Source organism: Alosa sapidissima, chromosome 6, assembly GCF_018492685.1.
Source record: "Alosa sapidissima isolate fAloSap1 chromosome 6, fAloSap1.pri, whole genome shotgun sequence".
Lineage (NCBI taxonomy): Eukaryota > Metazoa > Chordata > Actinopteri > Clupeiformes > Clupeidae > Alosa > Alosa sapidissima.
Window position 1 is genome coordinate 18,487,340 of NC_055962.1, and position 23,564 is coordinate 18,510,903.

The window sequence follows — 23,564 nt, forward strand, 5'->3', positions numbered from 1 at the left end:
AGCATTGGTGTTCTCTGCGATCTCTTGTCGGCCAGCGCCCTCGCAATCCCGGTCTGTCTGTATCCCTGATCCCCTGCCATAGACGATGTCCAGTTTTGTTTAGTCATTGGAAGCGTACAGCTCTGCATTGTCATCCCACCCTTATCAAACACACACGACAGCGTTTGTCTTGTCTTTACCTTAATGTAAACCTGTCTTCACGACGACTGGTTATGATTTCAAACTACATAACCATTCGTTAAAACGGCTCGGACACTTTGGTTTAGACTGCCATTATTTCCCCTTTCTTTTCTCTAGAAATAAATGTATGTTTTTTTTCTTATTTAATGCCACTGATAAGGAATTTTCTATGTGTTTGGATTTCAATACAGTCATTTTAATAGACGCGCAGTGTCCAGCTGTCTCCGCGAGACGAGACACACCCTTGTTGAACATCCTCCGTCTGATATGCCTCGCCCTCTGCTGACGGCTCTCGTTGAACTCAGCTGAAATCTCAGGAATCGGAATTTTGTTTCATTCGTTTGAATAAGCAATATTTTTCGGCGTGGCGTTGCGTTGTTGTGATTTTCAGGACTGTGTGGTCTAACCGGTTAAGCGAGTTGAAAACTGAACATGGCGGCTACTGACTCCATAAGATCGGTGATGTCAGAATCGACAGATTGGCGTTTGGCCATAAATTTGGAAGTGAATATGGCTGGAGGTCCTAGCTTTGATGATAAACCTTGTCCATAGGTAACATAGTTAGGCTACATAGTTGACATAAGCCACATGCCTATACACTTCAAGCAAAGTGTTCAGTGTTCAGAGAGAAACCACTTTTATTCAGGTCAGGTGTCTTCTCTAAGTGTGCAGTCCAGCGGCTGACAAAAACACTTGCAACAAGCAAGCTACAGAACCTTGAGGGAAAGAGGCAGGGGAACCAGGCAAGCAGAAGCAGGAAGTCTGGCCCGTGAGCGAATGCCAATTTTGACTCCGTGGAGAAGCCCCTCGGGACATGAAAGGTCAATGTTTTCACAAAGCTGGCAAAAGCCGCATGGAATAAGCCATCAGGGAGACGGGCCTTACCTGGCTACTGTACTGTAACTGAACAACAAATATACGTAGACCCACTAGCTAAACTCAACTTGACTGAAAGCCACTCGTGTCAGTGCAGTTACTTATGCAGATCAAAAACATACAAGCAGATAGATAATGTAGTGATAAGGAACAGAAAGAGTGGCTGAGGCGCTGTGAGACGACCTGCTCTTCATGTTTCCCTCGCCTCGCTGCGCATATCTGACTCAACTCACCAGTGCCGTTCCTGATCAGCTGATAACACTGGGGTTAGCTTATCAACAACATTATAATTACACGGTTATTAATAAAGATAATGCTTGGAGCAGGTAGAGATAGAGGAGGTAGAGGATAGGACTTCAAGGAGGAGGACTCGTTTTGTTTATCTGGTCGTGGACATGTTGTCCGAAGACTGAAGAGCTGTCCGCGGTGCTGAAACCGTTTCTCTGTTCTTACAGAGACTTTTGGTTCTTATCAGATTAGATGCCATATCAATCTAACACAGCTATTTCATCTGGTAAGAATCTGACAGTCCTTTTAACCTGAAGCTGCATATGACATTAGATTGACAATTGACAATAGCAGTAGTCCACACTAGAATAATAGTAAAATAATGTATTTATCATAACTCGAAATTAGAGGCACCAGGAATGAACAGGGTCTTTACTGAGAGCTCTGTCGAGGGAAGACAGGCAACAGCTGCCAATCAGGACCACAGTGGTGGAGAGGAGGACTAGAGTTGAATCACAGCATTTAAGTAGGATAATGCAGATCAAATGACTGTCCTATGGGCAAGAGTAAGGGATATTAATTCAATTCTAGCAGTAACAAGAAGCCAAAGAAGAGCAACTACCGAAGAAAGATGTAACCTCTTTAGTTGATTAAAGACCACAAATATGCCGCTGTATACTGACTCATGTGCAATGGTCACCCCACACATGTTGGTAGGCCTGTTTTTTGCATTGCAATATAGTTTAGAAATAACCAGGGCTTGTATACGAGTGTGAAATGACAAGACCTCGAGACTGACGCTATAAACTAAACCTACCTAGATATCTGGCTCAGAGACCATAACTGTCTTGTGATTGGAAAGGTCCAACAGATTGACCAACTATTAAACTATTAAAACAAAGATGAGGAGCAGACAGAGAAGAGCAAGAGTCAGACAAATGTTTTGGAATTGTGGGGGCCAATGCAGAACTGTCCATGGTGCTGAAACACTCCTCTGTGATCCTCTGTGTTATCAGATATAATATCAAGAATTGTGGAGAATGTGTGCTGTGGTTAGTGAGGTGTTTTTGTTCACACGATGTGTGTATATGTATGTGTGTGTGTGTGTGTGTACTTGAAGTGTGACAAACATTGGGAAACAAGTTTGACTTGTTTGGGAAGGGTATGATCCCCTGCTGGGCTTGTCTTGGAGGGGAATTTCAGGAATCCTGCAACAATTAACATACACACCTCAATGCCCTTTGGCATGTGTGTGACTGTGTGTTGTGTGTGACTGTGCATGTGTGTGTATGTGTGTTAAAGAGAGTTTGTCATACTCTGGGCTAAGTTACCTGAAATGTCTCTCTTTGCAGTTGGAAAAACCTCTCTCATCACAAGATTCATGTATGACAGTTTTGACAACACCTACCAGGTACAGCTATTTAATCATCACACACACACACACACACACACACACACACACACACACACACACACACACACACACACACACACACACACAGAGAGACACGCACACAGTCACACACATGTAAAGAGCTGAAGCTAATGTCTTTGTTTACCACAGGCTACCATTGGGATCGACTTCCTGTCAAAGACCATGTACTTGGAGGACAGAACAGTAAGTGTGTAAACACACACACACACACACACACACTCACACTCACACACAGTTCAGACAGAATGGGATGCACACATCCGGCACAATCCAGAGAGCCTGTAGGAACAAGACAGGTAGACATGCACGTGTGTATGCAAGATAGACAGACAAGGTACGACAAGGTACCCCAAGATTCACTGGTACTGGGCAATCTCTGATTACTTGAATACTTTCCATAGAGTGTTTTTATAATAGTGTGTATCAATACTGACAATGAATGATACTGTACACTTCTTATGCAAGGACACTAAATGTTGCCAGATTTTCTTTACATGGTTGCTAGCACAAAGCTGTTTGTCTTTGTGTTATGAGTCAGTGTGCTCTTAGTACTTTTTGTAGCGTGACCTTTCTCTTTTGACTCTAAGGTGCGTCTGCAGCTGTGGGACACTGCAGGCCAGGAGCGCTTTCGCAGCCTCATCCCCAGCTACATACGAGACTCCACCGTCGCCGTGGTCGTCTATGACATCACCAGTACGTTTCTGACATCAGCAGTAGTTTTTTTTGCCATGGTAACGACAGTAGTTAAATGATATCCAGAGAGCTGTAACTTCACAAAATATAGGGCAGAAAAAACAGCTGTGTCATCCCATGCCTATCATAGCACTAAATACTGTAGCTTTTACCCTCTGACTAACCTACACATTCTAAAATTCATAAACATATTCTAAAATATTACAAAGATAAATGTCTGGTTCTCACAGCATGGTTCTAGCATCTTGCATTTTCAAACGAATCAAGATTCCACATGAACATCATGACCTCCATGATAGGCTAACTTCATCCCATCCCTTACTTAGCACTGACAGCTGTAATGAAGATTTGTGTGTGATAATACAACTTAGAGTAGACTATAGCAGCAAAAACCTTTTTGCTATTAACCTACAGGGAAGGTAGGTGTCATCTGATATGAAAGTGAAGCACTGTAAGATTAGCTTGGTTAGTTTTAGTTAGAGCTTAATTAGAGCTGTTTATTTTTGTAGCCTTGAAGCCAGCCTGGATTTACCCTGCCCCCAAATTTTGAGAATGGGAAATTCGGTTTGGAGTTGCTCCATTGAGAAATTGTTTGGGTGGGCTATATGAATATGGACAGATGATCAACAGTGACATAGTCACCCACATCACCTGAGTGCACTTGTATTGATTTTGTTTACAATAAAATGGCTGCTGTTGGGGAAGCAAGATTCCGCTACTGCATCTGTTATACAAGATTTTGACAGCGCAAAGACAAACAGAAAACAGTGATTGAGGCATTTGGCATCCTCACGTTTTGCGGGGCAAATTCGGACTGGCTTACAGGCTAGGTTGAAACGCGACCCATAATTAAATCCAAATGGCTGACCAGGCTATTTTTTTGCAATCTAGGGCACAGTAATATAATTGTGCACCTGATTTGCATTGTTGTGTTGTGTACCTCATACTTTGTTACCAATCAGCTGGTTAATCTCAAGCTTCAGCTCCAGACTAGTGTTCCACTGAACTTTTTCATACGGACACGGATACTGTTAGTGAAGTCCAACTCAGTAGAATTGGTCCTCTTTTATGGAGAACTGGTCCTTGTCAAGCAGGCACAGATGCACTCTAACATGTTGAATTGTGTGGTTTGTGTGTGTGTGTGTGTGTGTGTGTGTGTGTGTGTGTGTGTGTGTGTGTGTGTTCTCTGCAGATGTCACCTCGTTCCAGCTGACCTCTAAATGGATTGAAGAAGTGCGGTCAGAGAGAGGAAGTGATGTCATCATCATGTTAGTGGGCAACAAGACAGATCTGGAGGAGAAAAGGTGGCTGAAAGGCACTCATACACAGTATCACTTCCCCCTCCCCCGACCCCACATACACATACACCATCACCCTTCAGCATGTTGCAGTGCTCACTCTCTCTTGGTTTGTGTGTGTGTGTGTGTGTGTGTGTGTGTGTGTGTGTGTGTGTGTGTGAGCAGGCAGATCAGTACTGAGGAGGGAGAGAGAAAGGCACGTGAGCTGAGTGTGATGTTCATCGAGACCAGTGCCAAGAATGGCTGCAACGTCAAACAGGTGCGGCCCTGTGCGGGCATGTGCATGTGCATGTGCATGCGTTTGAGATTGAGTCTGTGTTTGTGTGTATTTAAATGTGTGTTTCTGTGTTTGGTGTGTGTGTATGTGTGCGTATCTGTGTATGTGTATGTATTAGCACTTTCATTGTCTACTAACGGGGACACAGATGAGTTTAATGCCACTCCAGCTGGCTTGTTTTCATTCAGTATATTTTAATACAATCACAAATGCTGTAATTGTTGTATTACAATTTCTGTAAATATTGCTTGATTTTTATACATAGTACTTTAACTAAAATAATTTTATATAATCACTTATTTTTTATTCGTTTTTTGGGCCTATTTTCTTTTTTTATGCATGTTGCCTGGAGTCCCACTACCAGTCTATAGACAATTCACCTGCTGGACTTAGGATGAGGGAAAAAACAGTGAGTGAATTTGACTGACTGTGGGTAAGCTATGGGCCTCCCGTAGAACCCCTGTGCCAACATGACATTCTCCAATATCCAAAGTACGTCCACTGAGGATCTCGCCGCAACAAAGTCTCTCTTTCCCTCTGTTTGTGGGTCTGTGTATGTCAGTGTATTAGTGGGTTAATGTCTTGTGTGTGTGCGCATCCTATATTTGTTTTGGCATGGTTCAATCATTATAACTCTGCTTGTGTGTGTGTGTGTCTGTGTGTGTGTCTCTCTCTCTCTGTGTGTGTGTGTGTGTCTGTGTGTGTGTCTCTCTCTCTCTCTCTCTCTCTCTCTCTGTGTGCGTGTGTGTGTGTGTCTCTCGCTCTCTCTCTCTCTCTCTCTCTCTCTCTCTCTCTCTCTGTGTGTGTGTGTGTATGTGTGTGTGTGTGTGTTTGTCTGTCTGTTGCAGCTGTTTCGCCGTGTTGCAGCTGCTTTACCAGGCATGGAAAGTTTGGATGAACCCAACAAAGATGGTAGTATCCTTTCAGATGATGTCATCACTATGATTTTAAGCGTGTGTAATCTGGTGCCCCCTGGTGGATTTCAAGAGAAAATGCCTTGCCAGACTGTTCAAGACACAACACACACACACACACACACACACACACACACACACACACACACACAGACACACACACACACACACACACACACACACTACTAGTTACACATATTTGTGCTTTTGTCCAAAGTAATGTTTCTCTGAGTTCTCTGTGGGCTAATTTGCTGTGTGCTGTGGCATGTGTTTTGTGATTCGAAAGTCCTGTAAGTCCCTCCTTAACCAGTGGTCCCAGTGATTGACATCAAACTGGACAAACAGCCTGAAGACTCCACCCCCAAGTCTCGCTGCTCCTGTTAACACTGCGTGATTGGACAGCCTTATTTATGACATGCTTGTTGTATTGCTTTCTATTGGTCAGAGTCAAGCTGGACCCTCTCTGATTGGATGTTGGCCTGTTTGCCTGAATAAGACTGAGGGGAATGTGTGTGGCGGGGAGGGTGGTCCTTGTGGCTACAGGGGGAGGGGCAAGAACTTTTGGTGCCTGTGGGGGAGGGGTGTGTGGGTGGTCCTTTGGACTAACTGGGCGGGGCTTGTGGATGGAATGGAGTGTGGACTAAAGGTAGACATGAACAGGCAGGGGTTGATCCTCTGGGCCATCCACCATTCCCCCCAACACACACACACACACACACATACACATAAACATGCACACGCACACGCACATACACACAAACACATGCAGACACATACACAAACACATGCAGACACACACTAAGAAGGCTGACTAGTGAAAATCTGCAGATGGACAAATCCAGACAGTATATGTAGTATACTACTGGACTCTCTCATACAGTACATGAACACACACACACACACACACACACACACACACACACACACACACACACACTGACATAAACACACATCAATGCAAGACTCACAGTCAGGCAACACCTGCAGGCCACTTTATGTATGACAGACCAATTCATCTTCCCTTGTATTTAAATGTAAAAAACAAAACAGACTATGTGTATCAGAATTTGTTTGTTGTGAGTTGGGAAGACCTGTTTTAAATAACCTGCAGCTGGTGTTGCTCTCAAAAAAAGGACACTGAATGAAGTGTTACTGTAGAATATATTAGCACACTGGTGGTAAAACTGTTTTACATCTGTGTAACACTAGCTAATTGTTAATTTAACTCCTAATTCTGAATGACTGGGAGGATGGAGCGGCATCTGAGCCTTTTATGCTGCCATCAAACCACAAATATACCTGAAACCTGATTGGCCCAGAGACTGCATGACATCCGCCAATCAATCACTCACCGAACATTTCTCTCTGGATCTCACCCGTGTTTGCCAGGTGATGTAAGATGATATGAACTCAGTGAAATTGTCTCCTGTGATCCAGAACATTAAATAAAAGATTTATTTGAAAATGAGACACCTCTGTTTAAAGAATATATGTCTCTGTAAATGTGTGTTTGTCTGTGTGTGAGAGTGTGGCAGTGTGCATTTGGTGAAAGTGAGGGTATATTCACCAGCAGGGAACATAAACACAAATGCACACACACACACACATGTGGAAAAGTAACACCCACTGCAGAGGTGCTACAGTAGCTAAAGTGTGACATGTATTTAAGACAGTTTCAGTGAAACCAAGGTGGAATTTCCCCTTGTGAGTTCTCAGGTCAGAGTCCAGTTCTGCACTGGAGCAGGACGGCAAAGTCCCCGGCTTTCCTCACTCCCAATTAATACCAGTCAGTCAACACCAACAAGTCCTAATCAGTACTAATCTAATTAAATTCAGCAACTGAAGAACTTAGTAGTATAAGTAAGTAAGGGATAATGTATAGAACGCTGGTCATTATGGGGAAAATAAGTCCCAAAAGGGCCAACCGGACCCCGACGCGCCCGCTTATTATACGGTTACTTGCCAAAACGAAAAAATAAACGGTAACACTTTACTTGACGGTATTGACATAAGAGTGACATGACACTGTCGTGAACACATGACACTGTCATGCCAAATGAAACCTAATCCTAACCTCTAACCCTAACCCTAATCCTGATATGACAAAAAACGAATGTCACTTAACAACAGAAGCGTTATGTCATAAACGTTTATGACTTGTTTATGACACGTTCATGACAGTTTCATGTCACTCTTATGTCGACGCTGTCAAGTAAAGTGTAACCAAATAAAACTCCATAATATGTCTATTTACATTTATTTGTTACTGTATGGACAAAGATAGCAGAACTGAGAGTGGTAAGTAAGAGAGTGGTGCAGTATTAAAGAGTGGCTGTTTAATCTGTCTCTAATGAACTACTGGCATAAAGTGGCAGGTGAAATCTGGATAATGTGTGTGTGTGTGCGTGTGTGTGTGTGTGTGTGTTTGTGTCTGTGTGTGTGTCTCTGTGCCTGCAGGTGGGGCGGAATCAGTTTGCTGGGGTGAAAGGCCATGAGCCACTAACACACACAAATCTGTGCTAAAAATAATATTTTAATGTAACAACACATAACCATCACTAATATTCTCTCTCTCTCTCTCTCTCTCTCTCTCTCTCTGTCTCACACAAACACACACACACACAGACACACACACATTTAATGAGGAGCAGCTACTTTAGAGGCAGACTCACTCTTCTCAGCTCAGAACAGCCCAGCATCTCAATTCCTCAAATCTTAGCACTGCGTGAGTAAAGCACACACACGCGCGCGAACATACACTCACAGACACACACACTACTATGCAGCACACAGATACACACATAGAACTGTAAACTCTCTCTAACACATAGTACTCAGTGCATACTGGAAGAACCAGCACGTGCAGCATAAATACACATTTAGCATTATATGAGCACTAACTTATGGTTATGTTATGGGTGTTTGTGATGTGTGCTTTTGTGTATTTGGTCCAGTTGCATTTTGGCTTATTATACTGCCAAACATTGTGAACCTTTGTGTACACGTTTGTGGTGTGTGTGTGTGTGTGTGTGTGTGTGTGTGTGTGTGTGTCCAGCTGCCTCTCTGCTTGTCATGTCCCACTCTGAAGCTTCGGGAGATTTTGACCTACGCACCAAGCTGAAGGTGTCCAGGACAGACATTGCCATGGTGATAGACGACCCTTTCCCTCTGCTATATGGCTTAGCAGACCACAACATCATCCCTGAATCTCTTCTGAAGGTAACCAATCAGAAGATCTCATTCAAGTTAACAGACAGCCTTCATTAAAGAACCAATAACTTCATCCTAACTTGAGGTTAACGTGAATCTAACATACTAGAAAATACAGTACTCTTTTCATGTATGTGTGTATTTGTGAATAATGAGTTTAAGTGACATTATGAGAATGGGGAGTTGCATGAAGTTGCTGTTTGCTGCTGTTTGTTTTTCGTACACACACACACACACACACACACATACACACACACACACACATGCTCATGCATAACTGTGTTTTCACAGGAGACTGTGGAGAGAGGAGAGAGGGAAGGGGTTCATAAGGCCGTGTACTCGCTCCTTTCCTGGGTTCTCCAGCAGGGCGGGGACACCATCCAGACATTCTGGAAGAATCTCTCCAAGGAGTACAACCAGCAGAGCTACCCCAAACTACAGGCCTTACTCAGCAGAATTTTCAGAGGTGTGTGTGTGTGTGTGTGTGTGTGTGTGTGTGAGTGTAAGTGTGTGTGTGTGTGTGTGTGAGGGGGGGAGGTATAAATAATATATAAATAAAAATAATGTTTATTTTTACATTATATCTACACATTTATAGTTTGAATTTATAAAACATAAAAACACCCCAGCAATAATGCGCTCAACACTTTAATCTACATTGAACTGGGTGCTGAGGATTGCAGTGTATGGGTAATGAGGGTATTGGGGTATTGAGGTAGTTACAGTAAAATGCCAAACTTTTGTTACTGAGGGAGGTGTTTTGGATACTTTCCCTTGGTGCTGTCATTCCTTCCATGGAGTGAATGAAGAAATGATCCTGACTTGCTTCTTATAACAAGTGTTGTCTTATTGTAGGTTGTTGTATATAATTGTTGTTTTTTTGTGATGTACACAATAGTTGATGTTGGGGACTGTCTGTAGGGTCAAAGGGGAACAGGTAATATTACTGTAAGCACGGCTATTTGTGTCAAAGGTGAAATCGCCAGAGCGGCTGGCCGGAAACATCCATGGGGCGATCTAAAAAAGTTTTAAAAGTACTGATGAGTGCTGTCATGGATTCAAACATTTTATATAATTTGAATGTATCAGTTTATACATTTGAGTATGTGTTTGTGTGTGTGTGTGTGTGTGTGCATGTGTGTGTGTGCGCGTGTGTGTGTGTGTGCATCTGTGTGTGTGTGTGTGTGTGTGTGTGTGTGTGTGTCAGACCGGAGTGTTTGGGGTTCCAGACAGAGGCACTCTCTCGTGGCCACAGCTGCAGCTCAGGGCAGAGCCAGGAAGAGAAGTGGGAATGGACAACAGCTGATTTCCCGCAACAAGAAAAGAGAAGCCCCACCCAGTGCAGGTAGATACCAGGGGTCAAGGGTCCCACTTAATGATGTTCTTCAGAGAAAGAGAAAGATAGAGAGAGTGCATATGTGTGTATTTGTGTGTATTTCTGTGTGTGTGTGTGTGTGTGTCTGTTTGCAGACATACACCTGTGCATTTTCTGTGTGTATATGTGTAGGTGAAGTTGAAGGTGTGCTCCAAAGCACAGGGCAGATCGGGCAGACTTCGGGGCACTAGCTATGACGCTGATTGACCACTTGGTAATTGACCACAGGTCGCCTGGTGTGTTGCATTTATGAAAAAGGTTTCTCTGCCCGCACAGCAAAGACTGTCCACCATCAACTAGGGCATAGGCAGCATTCTTCTACTATCGCAATATGCTGATAAACAAAACACAAACCAAGCAGGGCTATGTTACCATTTTCACACTAGTCTTGCTCACCCAGACCTAATCTACTTTCAATCAAAAATATGTTTTAGAGTATGTTGCAAATGGCACTGGTATTGTTAGTCTAGGGACTTAGTTGTGGAAGAGAGTGAGGCTGAGGAGAAAAAAAAGTAAAACTGTTATTAGACCCAGTCATCCAGAAGCAAGACGATAACTACCCGGATTGTATCCCCTTACACTGTTTTTCTAAGCTCCTGTGCCTCTACGAATAGACAGAGTAACCAGTCAATCAGTGTAGCCCTTTAGTAACCCCAACAGCTCCGCAACGCCGATTCAGCAGAGGTCTGTCAGTGTTGGTGGTGTGGTGCGCACACTGCACAGATTGGAGCTCATCGGCATTCATCGATCGACCAGACTTGATCAGACATCCAACTGTCGGCTAGGTCTGAGATGTACTTAAGTTGTGTGCGTCTGTTTCTCAGTGTCAGCGTTGCAGGATGGTTGTGATGGTTCAGAGCAGCAGGAGGAGCCCTGTACTGCAATAAAGCCGGAGGCAGTAACACACGGTGGCCAGCAGGGGGAACTACTCAGCAGCAGCACAATTACACGAACTGGAGATGTGAGTTTGCATAGGGAGGTGGTACAGTTCACTGAGTGTGTCCGTATGTGTGTTTGTGCATGTGCGTTTGCATGTGAGTATGTGTGTGTGTGAATGTTTGTGCAATGTTCAGAATAGCCCTACACATAGCATTGCATGTTTGTGTATCTGTTAAGTGTGTGTATCTGTTGAGTGTGTGTGTGTTTGTATGTGCGTCATAGCATAACAGGTGTATTAGTCGATTTGTGTCAGTGATGAGTGTGTGTCATGAGATTTATAATGAGCGTGTGTGTGTGTGTGTGTAGGTTAATGATGATGAGTGCACAGTATGTAAAGATGGTGGGGAGCTCATCTGTTGTGATGGTTGTCCTCGAGCATTCCACCTGGGCTGTCTAGATCCCCCGCTCACCTCTATACCCAGGTACATGTGACCTTTAATCTTTCATTCTCTCACTGAGCACTTGTGTGCCTGTGTATGAGTGTATGTACATATATGTGAGTGTCAGAGGGTATGAAAGTCCTAATCGTGTGTCTATACTCCACTGTGTTTGCTCGCATATCTGTGACTGTGTGTGTGTGTGTGTGTGTGTGTGTGTGTGTGCGTGTGTGTGTGTGTGCGTGTGTGTGTTATGTGTCTTCTTGTGTGTTAATTCTTCCCAAGTGGCAGCTGGCGATGTGGACAGTGCCAAAGCACTCAGGTGGCGCCTCAGACAACCTCTGCACCTGTGCAGGTAAGGATGCTTCACCCATTTACTATGCATTAACTAAGGATGCATAAGGATATAGTTATGCTTTGTTGCACTTTGTGCATTTGAAAGGTGCAACATCAGTATCATCATTTATTATTATTATTATTATTATTATTATTATTATTATTATTAATAATAATAATAAATCAAACACATTCCCAACCTTAGCAATCTCAGTGGGTGGAGCCTTGCAGCAGTTCCACAGTGGACTTCTCCTTTTTTACGTCACTTTCTGCTGTCATGGCAACCAGCTGTAGTTCCCACAGCAACACCTCCCAGCATCCTCCTCAGGTGTGTTTGCAGGAAGATGTAGCGTAGGAATGTTTATTTTATTTTATGTGAATTGTGCCCACTGCAAAATTTGTCACAGAACAAAAAATTGTCTCATATAATTTGTGTGTGTGCTATATGTACAGTATGTGAATGTTTTGTGTGTGAGAGTGTGAGCACATCTGTGTGTGCTCATATGTATGTACAGTATGTATGTATGTATGTGTGTGTGTGTGTATGTGTGTGTGTGTGTGTGTGTGTGTGTGTGGTGGTGATGGTGGTGGTGGGGTTCATACTGTATGTCTGCATATCTATGGATCGGTGTGTGTTCTCATATGTCTGTGTGTTTGTGTGTGTGTGTGTGTGTACGTGCAGGGTCTTGGTGAGGGGAGTGTGAGGGTGCTCTGTGGCATTTGCCACCTTAGCAGTGATGACATCATCACCTGTGTCCAGTGTCACCAGGGATACCATGGCCAGTGCCACTTCTCAGGGTAAGACTGTCCTCTGTCTCTCTCTGTGTGTGTGTGTATGAGTGTGTGTTTGTGTAGGCAGGTCTATGTGTGTGGGTGGGTGACCTTTGTTTGGGTGTAATTGAAGATAGCACAACCTGGCTAGATATGATGACGTGCATTGCCTTGTTAACCAAAGCCACATAACCTCAACGACCAAGATACCAGTAATTCCCAGAACATCGATTGACCAAAAAGAAGACTTTGGTAAATGGTGTGTCATGGCCCACGTGTGTTTGTGTGTTTCAGAGGCAGTAGCACATGCAGATCCTGTTGCAGTTCCTGGAGTAGAAGAGAGGAACAAACACACACTCTACAGGTATACACACACCAATGATGTTGAATTGTTGAATATGTATGTGTGTGTGTGTGTGTGTGTGTGTGTGTGTGTGTGTGTGTGTGTGTGTGTGTGTGTTTTGCTAACTCTTTCTCCCTATGTCTCTAGGTTTGTGATGGAGCAGAACAAGGTGTCTCAGTCATGAGGAAAGAAGAAAATGACGCCATGGCAGGAGAGGTGCATATGTGTGTCTGTGTTAAGTTGTGCTTTGTCTCTTGTAGTTTTGTGTGTGTTTGCTTTATGCATTTCATGCTATTCTATGCATTTTATGAAGGTCCTCATTTGTGTGTGTGTGTGTGTGTGTGTGTTTGTTACAGCAGGCTTCTGTAGACACCATCCTGCAGTGGGCATTCCATAACTTGTCCCGCCCACTCGCTGACTCTCAGGGCTTCTTCCCATAGTCCTCGGAGGCTGACCACACCCCTCATGAGACCACACCCACCACCCTCTAGAACATACAGTAGTCAGTGCGGTTACATGTAAACAATCTAATTTCAGTCTGATTTTAGTCTTTACTCTGATTAAAGAAAGTAATGTAAATTGTGTCTTCAGATTGAAATCCAATTTTAAGAAGTTAGAAAAAAATAACCCGGAGTTCTTGATTTTGTGTGATGCCTAGTTTCCGCATCGTAATTCATCCCTACAGAACAGAAGGATATCATGTTTTTAATCTTTCCTGTGTCAGATACCCAACTGAGGTGTCAGCTTCCTGTACCACAAGTGGGTTCAGGGCCCACAGGGACCCAAGTCTGAGTCAGATCAACTGACATCTTCTGCCCAACTCAGACAAGCTCTAAAGTCTGTTTTTCCAATGCAATTTTCCAATGCACTAGTGAAGATGCTAAAACCGCCAAGATCTGAATCAAAACAGCATGATGGTGAGACTAGGAAAATTGATTATTTTTGTTCGGAGAATTGTATTATGTGCTTGTTTCTTTATGCAAATAAGGAATGTGATCTGATTGGATCCTAGCTTATTATCAGAATTCACTCTTCCGAATTGATAAGCTATCAACATCTTGTATTGTAAACAGAGACCCAGCTGATGACTTGCTTTCCAAAGCTAGATTTTCAGACATAAGTAAAATTCAAAATACTTTTCCTTTCAAAATGATCTCTTCTTTGTTTGTTTTCTGTACTTCCAAAAGGATTGACTTGAATGTATAACTTAGATTTAATTTCACCAGAAGTTATCTCCCTTGGAAACCAAAAGTGAACTGAGTGTCCAGACCATGAAGGTAGGATACAGAACTGAAGAGAGGGAGGAGGTACCAACCCCCCATTCATTTCAATGGCCCATGCAACGCTATAGTTACATCAGCCAAAAAGTTTGAAATTTACCACAATCATCTTTTTCAAAATGGCTTCCCATGGGGCTTGTTTCTAACACCATCTGGAGTTACCCAATTAGGTGCCACATTACAGATGGAGACAATGCGGAGTACAATGGTATGACGTTGATAAGGATCAGTGGTTAAGCTGGCAATTCGCCTTATTCACCCGGTGGCCATTACGAGGCTAAAGGGTACACTTGCCATTACACCTCAGCAGATGGTGGTAGTAATGCACTAAAAAAAACCTGAAGAACAGGCCAGTGAACCCTTCTTCTTTTTCGGTGAGCTTTTTTCTAGACCAATCAAATCTATGACCAAACTCTTGCTATTGTCTATTTATTGTTTATTACTTTTTGTTCATACTGTATACTGTAGCATGTCATTATATATTTTTTCCAACATACAGGGCATGCATGATGAGTGTAATTTGATCACATACATAAACTTGCTGTATTCAGATGGCACTGGTAGAACTCTATTATGAAGAAAGCACTCAAGATTAACACAATTATTACAACAATTATTGCCACACAGATATATTGGGGTTTTTCTGTTAGTAATATTGAATCAAGGCAACCAGAGCGCTAATTCCGAGATGGACGGGGATCACGACGGCGTGGTTGAGGGATAATTTCCCTCTGAAAGCTCAATAAGTATTGAGATACTTGTCTTAATGCTTGATCATTGCAGTGGCAGTTCAGTAGCTCGCCCTCATGAAACAAGCAGTTGACAGTGAGGATGTTCGGACGCAGTACAAATCTTCTGATATCTGGTACAATATAGTCCGGGTTAAAGGTTGGGTGCATTGCTACCAGAACTCCAGGGCTGGTTGCTACAGGGGGGGGGGAAAGAGGAGTTCACATTTAAACACAGAGCGATTTAAATTTAAATTTATTTAAATACAGAGCGAGTTTAACTTGAAGGCATGATGACAGTTTAACATGATGATAAGTAACTATCACACTGAGACATTGAAAACAGTACAAACAGAGCGAGTTTAACTTGAAGGCATGATGACAGTTTAACATGATGATAAGTAACTATCACACTGAGACATTGAAAACAGTACAAACAGTAGGGGGGTAGATGCCACAGATGCACGAAAGGCTCTTCATGTGCGCTCATTAACTGTGTTGTAACGGCATCTTCTGTTATATTCTGATCCTTACATCTTCACTCTGACATGGAATATCTCGTTTGCCCAATGATAACAATTCAAACACACATATAAATCCTTCTTTAATGTAACATGCTAATTTCCCTAGTGCAACACCCAAGTAACCCAAGCCAAACTCTAGGTCTGGTGAAGGGCATGTGATAATGTGGGGCTATTTTAATTCCAGAGGCCAAGGGAACTTCATCAGGATGCATAGTATCCTGGATCCATGAAATAACTGGCCTTTAAAAATAAAAATCTGCCTGCCAATATGGGAATTTAACATCGGGGTGTGTATACTTATGCCCCCTGTAATTTAAAGAAGAACATTTATTTATTTACGATACATTATTGATTTACAAAGAAAATTGGTGTCCTTCAAGGTTGGATCTTTCCTATTTGTTTGAATTAAGGCATTAAGATCCATTTCCAAAAGATGATTTTTTTATTCCTCTTTTTAGTCAGCTTTAGCATGGGTGTGTAAACTTATGAGCACAACTACCCCTCCCCATTTTACATGTTCTCGCTAAAATATGGTAGTGAAATCAGATTTGAATATAATTCAAATCACAGGTGTATTTCTGTATTAGGCAAAGAATATTGTTGCACTCAGATGACAGTTTTTAAGTCCAGGTGCGAACCAATACTGTGACGAAGAGGCTATGAGTGGTTCGCACTCTGAAAAAGTAACCAGACAAAGTCTTTGCAAAAGGAGCAACTTTTTAAATAAAGAGCAAGATCAGATGTTTCAGCCATCCGGCTATTCTCAATGCTTGTATTTCTGTATTAAAAATAAAAATGTCCTTTATTAGCAGGTTTAAACACACCTGGCTCCACCGGAAACAAGCAAGTGTACAGAGAGCCTTTTGTGCACGTAGCATTTTGAGTTGTAATAATGCTCCCCAAAGTGACAAAAGAACTCAAACATTGTTCTCTGTATGTTGTGACTAGTGTAATTATGTGTACACATTTCGATGTAAAATGTAACACAGCAATTTTTAAAGCGTGATTCAGGTGAAGCATGATGCTTTCCCTGAATGAGAACATAGTTCTAAGTTTGTACTTAGAACAGGGGTGGGCAAACTTTTTGGCTCAAGGGCCACATTGAAACACATTTCACCTTTAAGTGCACACTTGCCTATAGGTTATAATGAAAGTGTTGATGGCTGAACGGTTTACAATAGTTACAGTAGCATACATTTCCATTCCACTGCCCTCAGTTGGTTAAATTACTCTCATGCTCAGTTTAACAGGTGATTAACAAGTAGGCTTGTTTAACAAGTCATCTGTCATAGGCTACTGTGTAAAATGGGACAAATAAGGTTTTACATATTGGACTCATTAGAAATTAGCAGCCAATCACTAATGATATTATTATATGGTAACTGCAAATGCCAGTTAGAAACAATAATTTTGATTGGTCTAAGATAACAAAGATGGGTGGAGATATGATTTTAAAAAATAACACTGGACCAAGAACTTGCAAGATAAGTCACCAGACACGTTGATTTTGTGTTGACATAATAAAGTAGCCTGGCGGGCCATCCTATATCATTGAAATGTATAGTCTGGAATCGAACCATTCACCTCGCTTAATCCAAGGGGCGGGCAGAGAATTGTCTTCCAAACTGCCTAGGCATGCAATAGGCCAGCACTACGACCATATCCGTATCCGGTCGGCAAAACGGCAAATACATCCTTCTTCGAAAGGAATGACTGTGTTACTCAACTTTCAAAGAAAAGCACAAGTCCAACTCCTCCAAAGTTGACGCCAACGCCGATTCAAACAACCACTCTTCGTTCGCCATAACCACCTTCCTTGTTGTTCACCGTGGCAGGACTGTCGTTATCCTGTTAAGCCCGCCTTAAGACTATCTAATAAAATAGAGCGCTGTGATTGGATGACGTCCACGGTGTCAGCCAATAGAAATCCCTATGGTTTGATACTAGACGTACAGGCTGAGCAAATTAATTTGCCGCCGCTAGGGTGCGTCTAGATTTCTAGGCTACATAATAAGGTTACTGCAGCTAAAACATTGATGATGTACTGTAACACAAAACATGCTTGTATGATGTTATATTGTATATGATTAATTGCTTGGGCTATTATCAAAATATTTTAACAATACATTATACTTTTTTATATAGGAAATGATTTTAAGTGATTATCTGATGCATCAGGTAAATTGGGACAAAAAATCAGCTATGGGACATTTTTCACATGTAAAATGGCAATGTTTCTAAATCGCTGGGAACCATAAAATCAAAAACCTTGTGCCACACATACAAATGTGCCAAACTAACAAATGATTATATTTTGTTGTTGTCTCATTGTAGACCAAGAGAATGAACATAATTAATTTAGCGGGCAAAGCAACTTAAAATGAGGAACATTCAAGCCTATAGGCCTAGGCTAATATAATTTTGTCTGTTATTGTAAAAAAGCTCATAGCTACCTGCTATTTCCCTTTGTGTGCATATTTAGGCTAGCCAATACATAGCTACCTAGAAACCAGTAAAATTACTGTAAAGCCTACCTGTTTGCCTTACTGAACACTCGAGGCGACGTTGAGAATGTAAGGACCGAAACAGATTCGGTGATTCACCTATTTTGGTTTCATTTTTAACAGTTCTGAAACTCTTGCCATATATGTGTTCCAACCATTTCATAACCCAGCTGGTCCAAACACAGCTAGTCAGGTAGACCTAGGTCAGCTATTAGATCACTTGTGTTCAGTGCACAACACAGGCAAAATAAATACTAACTTTCCGAAATAAGTTTTAAGGATCTTCCGGTAAACGTGTTAACTGAACATTAGCACATCATCACGAGTGGCTATTTTGTTTGACATTACCTTACCCATTGACTCCAATCACTATTTACAGAAGCTCAAAATAGACTTTTATGAAAACTGTAGGCTACTTTTTGTGGGAATCAAAGAGAATCTCTTGTGCATTTATTTTGGTTATGCCCTCATACTAAATTCCTTTGGAGTAAACTCTTGATACTTGCTAGCTGATCTTATTTACCCTGAATTCTCCTTGTACTGGGAAAATGTAGGCCTACTTTTTGGTTTCATTACTATAACACAAATCTCACCTCTCAGTTTGATTTAATCAACCTGATTTTAATTTTGACCAAATTTTACATTCATTAGTCCAAATTCCAAAATAAAACACATAACTTCATAGAGCTGTCCATTCACATTAAACAATTTCTACTATCCTGTTGCAGTAATAAGAAGGGTGTTAGAACACACACACTATTTGTACTTTTCAAATGCTTTATGTAAATTGAATTGTTTTCTTTCTTTTTTTCATTATTATTGTATTTTTTGTATCTCACCTGGCATACTTGACCTGTATTGTATACATGTGACTGTATACTTGTGATGTGCTAAAAAAAAACAAAAAAAAAACGTACCTGTTGACTGCAGATGTGATGTGATTTGACAAATGGTCAATGTGTGATAAAAAAATAAATACCACAGAACCAGTCTAGGTCCAGTTCGTCATGCATGTGAGCTTCTGGGTACCCCAGTGTCCATACTCAACAGTTGTTCCAAGTGTCCATATGGGAGTGGATAGATTTTTTTTGGGGGGGGGGGGGGGGGTAGTGTCCCCACCAAAGCTCAGACCAAACCTACGCCCTTGGGGAGTGGATAGCCCGATCAAATAGTTGGGACTCGGCCTCACCAACACAGTGCCCGCGGGCATCAGGGAGCCCACAGCACAACTTAAAACAGCCACAAAGTCGCCGGCCAATCACATTTTAAAAACATCCTCCATTGTGAAGTTTTAATACGTAGCTGTAGCCTATATTTCATTTTAGACCAGAACCATTTTAAGATGTTATGTAGCCTTACTTCTTATACTTACATTTACTTGATTGAGTTTAAAGCAACACCAAAGAGCTTTTTGTACCTTAAAATAATGTTTCCAAAATCGTTTCAGTGGTTAATCAACTCGTAACAGGGTGAACGGCACTTCTGCATTCGCTTCGCAGCCCTCTATCAGCTATAACCGCACTATGAAAAATTTCTAGATCGGGTAGCGGATCTGTAGTTCGATGGAATGAGACATAAGAAACTACAAATTTGACTTGCATCTGATGTTGCAATACATCGTACTTTCATAAAATCATGCAAAATATTCTACCTTGTCTGACATCATTATTTGCAAAGCCGATTGAACCCATGCCACATGACATGATCGAATGCATGTTGAGCAGACATGCTGTCAAGGACAACCATTTCAACAGACACACTACAGTCACTAGACACAAACAGGGAACCAATTAAGAACTTTTACTGTTGCCTAAACACATTGCTGTTTAGTATAGGCACAGATATGTGCCATAAATCCAGTCCACTCATAGTTAAATTCTGCTTAATGTTTAATTTTCACCTTGGTGTTCAGTCAATATAATGATGTCAGCTTGGTTCCTTTGTATCAGATCCATGTACAAAGTTTTGTTGTTGTACAAATATCCAGGGTTACCTCCATACCAACCATGTGAAGCTACCACTATAGTTAGCCTATTCAGACCTTATCATGTTTAATACCCAGTGTGGCCTACTCTTCTGCCACCTTAAAACACAACTTAAAATAGTTATCTTATAGACCATTTGCTTGCTCGCTGGATAGACATTTTATCAGCCTGCTCATCAAACCACTTGCAGGCAAACCTATAATGATCAAACCTTACAGGTGGAGTCAATAAAGTTTCCACTTAATGGAGTCATTCTCAACTCAGGTCCATTCATATAATATTTGAAGGTGTTGGGTATATCCTGTGTGTATTTGTCTTGACCCTCTCTTATTGATGACCTGGGGCCGGTTCCCCAAAACGTTCTTATCGTTAAGTAGTTCTTAACCTATTCCTTAACCTCTTTCAACGTTATGACGTGATTCCCGACACGTTCGTACGCTAAGTAGGCCTATATCTTCTGTAAGTGACACGTTCGTATAGGTTGGTCTGGACCATTCGTGAGCTCTTTCTTAGCATTGTTTGAGCTCAAGACGCTAGTCGCCGCCACTGTGCAGCAGTCTTTGGAAATCAACGCAGCGCAGTACAAGTCAAACTATGGTACAGTAGCCTATGTTGACAATGTTGTGGCTCAACGATAATTTTATGTTATGGACATTTAAAGACTAATAATAAAATATGTAATGGATACAGGCCCATTTATGAAGTTTACTTTATCTGGTATCAGAACTAATATGGTGGTAATTATATTTCGTAATGTCATTAAAGCGTTCAAATTGGCAATCACTTTTGATAATTAAAAGCTGGCAAAGAATTTGCCTCTAAATGGCTAAGATCTATAAATGGGTAAGCATGGTGGTGTCCAGTAAGGGACCAACTATGGCAGCGATCCAATGTGTCTTTGTATTAAATCAAAGACGGCGCCGGCCGCCGAGCCGTTTAGTCCATGTCGCTCCATAGCACTTTTTTATTGCTGTTGCACAAGTTATTCCGAAAGCTGGAAAACAGGGTCACCTTGTGCAAGCTCACCTCGTCCAGCAAAACTTCAAGTTCTTCTGACGAGAAGCTTGGTGCCCTTTTTGTACTTTGCTTCCCCACCATATTCTGTATCTAACTCTCTCTCTGTTCATTGTAGATAGGTTGCTTTTTATTGAAAACATTAACCAATGGCAATCAATACCGCATTAAACAGAAGTAACTGCAGCTGCTTGCCAATCAATTCTAATTGTAAGGTACCTTACCATTAATATAAAAGTGTATTACATAATTTTTAGAAGTCGTTAAACCCATGTCAAGAAGCGGCACAATGGGATAAGGAGGGGGGATGATTAGCTAGGGATAGGCCTACCCGGTTAGTCTACCTGTCACAACATATCGTGTGAACATATTACTGACAATTTGATAATTTAATTAATAGTCTATATTTTACTGATATAGATAACTTAAACTATGTTAAAATAAAAGTTACTGGAGTTCCAAAAGTAATTCTATGGAAATGCATGGATTCCAGTTTCTTCCAGTAGCAGCAACTGGAATCCATGCATTTCCACAGAATTATTTTTGGAATCTGATCCCTTATCATACCTGTTCATTCATACTCTTCTCGATTAAATTCAAGATGGCTGCAGACGCTAAACTTTGTGAAGATACTCTCTGTATAAATCGTCTTGTAAGTAAACTACCAGTGCTTTTTCAAAGTTCTCAATGTCTCGTTTTAAATGTCAGGGCCCTCGGAAGTCTACCAATGAAGTGCGGAGATACGTTGAGCCTCGTAAATGGTGTAAAACAGTGATTTATTTGCATGGCTAGGCCGATGCCGAGGCAACCCCATTAAAAAAGCTGTTGGTAGCATCGGCTAACTAGCGCCAGATTTTAGAGTGCAGGGGACAAGCCGAGATGGGCTATGAGACATACGTTCACACTCGGTATCATGTTTCAACACACTTTAGGTCAATATCACACCGGAATTCTCCTTTAACGCAGTCATGCACCTTTGCGTGAAGTGGAAAATCGATTCCTGAGCAATCGATGCCAACTAATTCAGCACCTTCACTTGGGACAGCGCCTTTGTAACGTCGAACGTAAGAGGCAACGTGTTAAGAAGCTTCCTAAGGGACACTTCGGGGAACACACTTAGGAACATAAACAACTTTGGTAAGATATATCTTTCGAGTCTTCTTAACGCGCTAAGAGTGAGCGTTATCGGGCAACCGGCCCCAGATGGATAGGCTATTTTAAATGCCTTTTTGTGTCCTAAAGAATTACCCACAATGCCAGCAGACCTCTTCACCGTAAATGGTTCAGCGTCGGCGTCAAGGGCGGGGCTTAGGGGGCCAGGCCATTGTGCCCCCCAACTGAGTTCTCTCACATAAAAAAATCTAAATATTATTATGCCTATTGATTGAAATTAAATCCATATTGAACACTGATGTTGAACACTTAGCCTACTCAAAATGAAACATGACACGGACTGACACGTGTGTCAACGATGCTACTGTTGATTGTGTGCGCAAACTGCGCGATGAAGAGGGATTCTGCACACTCGGACACCGTTGCAGTGAGTGCCACCGATATTTACCACCACTCCTGCAACGCCAAATGAGCATAAATCTCGGCCAGTAGGGTTTTTAGACAGTGCTGCATAAGGTTCAGTAAAAGGTCTCAAGATAGATCTGGGAAGATAATGGAAAATACAAGGTTTTTCGCGTTTCTGACCACAGGATCACCCAAGCACCCAAGCTGAATGCATGAGCTGTTAATCTAAATTGCAGAAACCATAAATAAAGGGCCAAACTGACACGTCGCATTTTCTATATTTTCCAATATTGTCCAGTGCTAATGATAAACTCGAGCAACCGAGACGTATAGTGCTTTGGATCATGTAGGCTACTTTTTAGTGTTAATTTTGTCACCTATTTTTAATTTAGTCTTAGTCTTGTGACGAAATGTCCTTTTTAATCTTTGTCATATTTAGTCATTCAAATATAATTTTTGTTAGTCAAGTTTTAGTCGACTAAAAGTCTCATCATTTTAGTCTAGTTTTAGTCAAAAGAAAAGTAAAGGTTCTTAGTCTTAGTCAGTTTTAGTCAACACATTTTAGTCTTTTCAAGTCAATTTCGTCGCCGTTTAAAAAAAAAAAAAAAAAACATAGTCCAGCATTTCTTTTGAAATTGAAATGAAGTTGTATGGACTGGACTATGTTTTTTTTTTTTAAAACGGCGACGAAATAGTGAATTTCCAGAGCATACTTGGCAATCGACTCCTACGGACTTTCCCCTAAAGATGGCAGCACAA

General features: G+C 41.7%; 2 protein-coding genes across 13 annotated transcripts in view; both read left to right on the top strand.

Annotated features, from left to right (window-relative positions):
* Nucleotides 1-7,369, top strand: part of LOC121712368 (ras-related protein Rab-6B-like) — a 7,743-nt gene extending 374 nt beyond the window's left edge. The window contains exons 2-9 of one of the 5 annotated variants that reach the window (XM_042096623.1): nucleotides 2,637-2,695; nucleotides 2,849-2,902; nucleotides 3,307-3,412; nucleotides 4,605-4,716; nucleotides 4,873-4,969; nucleotides 5,340-5,396; nucleotides 5,836-5,902; nucleotides 6,221-7,369. In XM_042096623.1, the coding sequence (XP_041952557.1) occupies nucleotides 2,637-2,695; nucleotides 2,849-2,902; nucleotides 3,307-3,412; nucleotides 4,605-4,716; nucleotides 4,873-4,969; nucleotides 5,340-5,396; nucleotides 5,836-5,902; nucleotides 6,221-6,285 (617 nt within the window). In that variant the 3' untranslated portion in view covers nucleotides 6,286-7,369. The remainder of the gene's footprint in view (nucleotides 1-2,636; nucleotides 2,696-2,848; nucleotides 2,903-3,306; nucleotides 3,413-4,604; nucleotides 4,717-4,872; nucleotides 4,970-5,339; nucleotides 5,397-5,835; nucleotides 5,903-6,220) is intronic. The other 4 variants (XM_042096626.1, XM_042096625.1, XM_042096627.1 and 1 more) reach the window with 4 other exon arrangements.
* Nucleotides 7,370-8,093: 724 nt separating this feature from the next.
* On the top strand, nucleotides 8,094-14,769 carry aire (autoimmune regulator). Of its 8 annotated transcripts, none has more exons than XM_042096596.1 (15): nucleotides 8,094-8,199; nucleotides 8,359-8,382; nucleotides 8,527-8,626; nucleotides 8,957-9,120; nucleotides 9,403-9,577; nucleotides 10,319-10,456; nucleotides 11,311-11,447; nucleotides 11,732-11,847; nucleotides 12,088-12,157; nucleotides 12,344-12,466; nucleotides 12,821-12,936; nucleotides 13,204-13,273; nucleotides 13,400-13,486; nucleotides 13,612-13,770; nucleotides 13,977-14,347. In XM_042096596.1, exons 3-14 carry the CDS (start codon nucleotides 8,542-8,544, stop codon nucleotides 13,690-13,692), a joined length of 1,362 nt encoding a protein of 453 aa, XP_041952530.1. In that variant the 5' UTR covers nucleotides 8,094-8,199; nucleotides 8,359-8,382; nucleotides 8,527-8,541; the 3' UTR covers nucleotides 13,693-13,770; nucleotides 13,977-14,347. The 8 variants fall into 8 exon arrangements, with proteins under 8 accessions (XP_041952530.1, XP_041952532.1, XP_041952533.1 ...); XM_042096598.1 differs by adding an exon at nucleotides 14,479-14,769 and having other exon boundaries at nucleotides 8,104-8,199; nucleotides 8,359-8,626; nucleotides 13,977-14,169; XM_042096599.1 differs by having other exon boundaries at nucleotides 8,104-8,199; nucleotides 8,359-8,626; nucleotides 13,612-13,754.
* The last annotated feature ends 8,795 nt before the right edge of the window (nucleotides 14,770-23,564 follow it).

What these genes read in the sequence shown, in the direction of transcription:
- aire (XM_042096596.1), top strand. Translation starts at nt 8,542, where the DNA reads ATGAGGAGCAGCTACTTTAGAGGCAGACTCACTCTTCTCAGCTCAGAA. An exon ending in CCGCTCACCTCTATACCCAG is followed by an intron (nt 11,848 to 12,087) that starts GTACATGTGACC and finishes ATTCTTCCCAAG; the next exon opens with TGGCAGCTGGCGATGTGGAC. An exon ending in GGCCAGTGCCACTTCTCAGG is followed by an intron (nt 12,937 to 13,203) that starts GTAAGACTGTCC and finishes TGTGTGTTTCAG; the next exon opens with AGGCAGTAGCACATGCAGAT.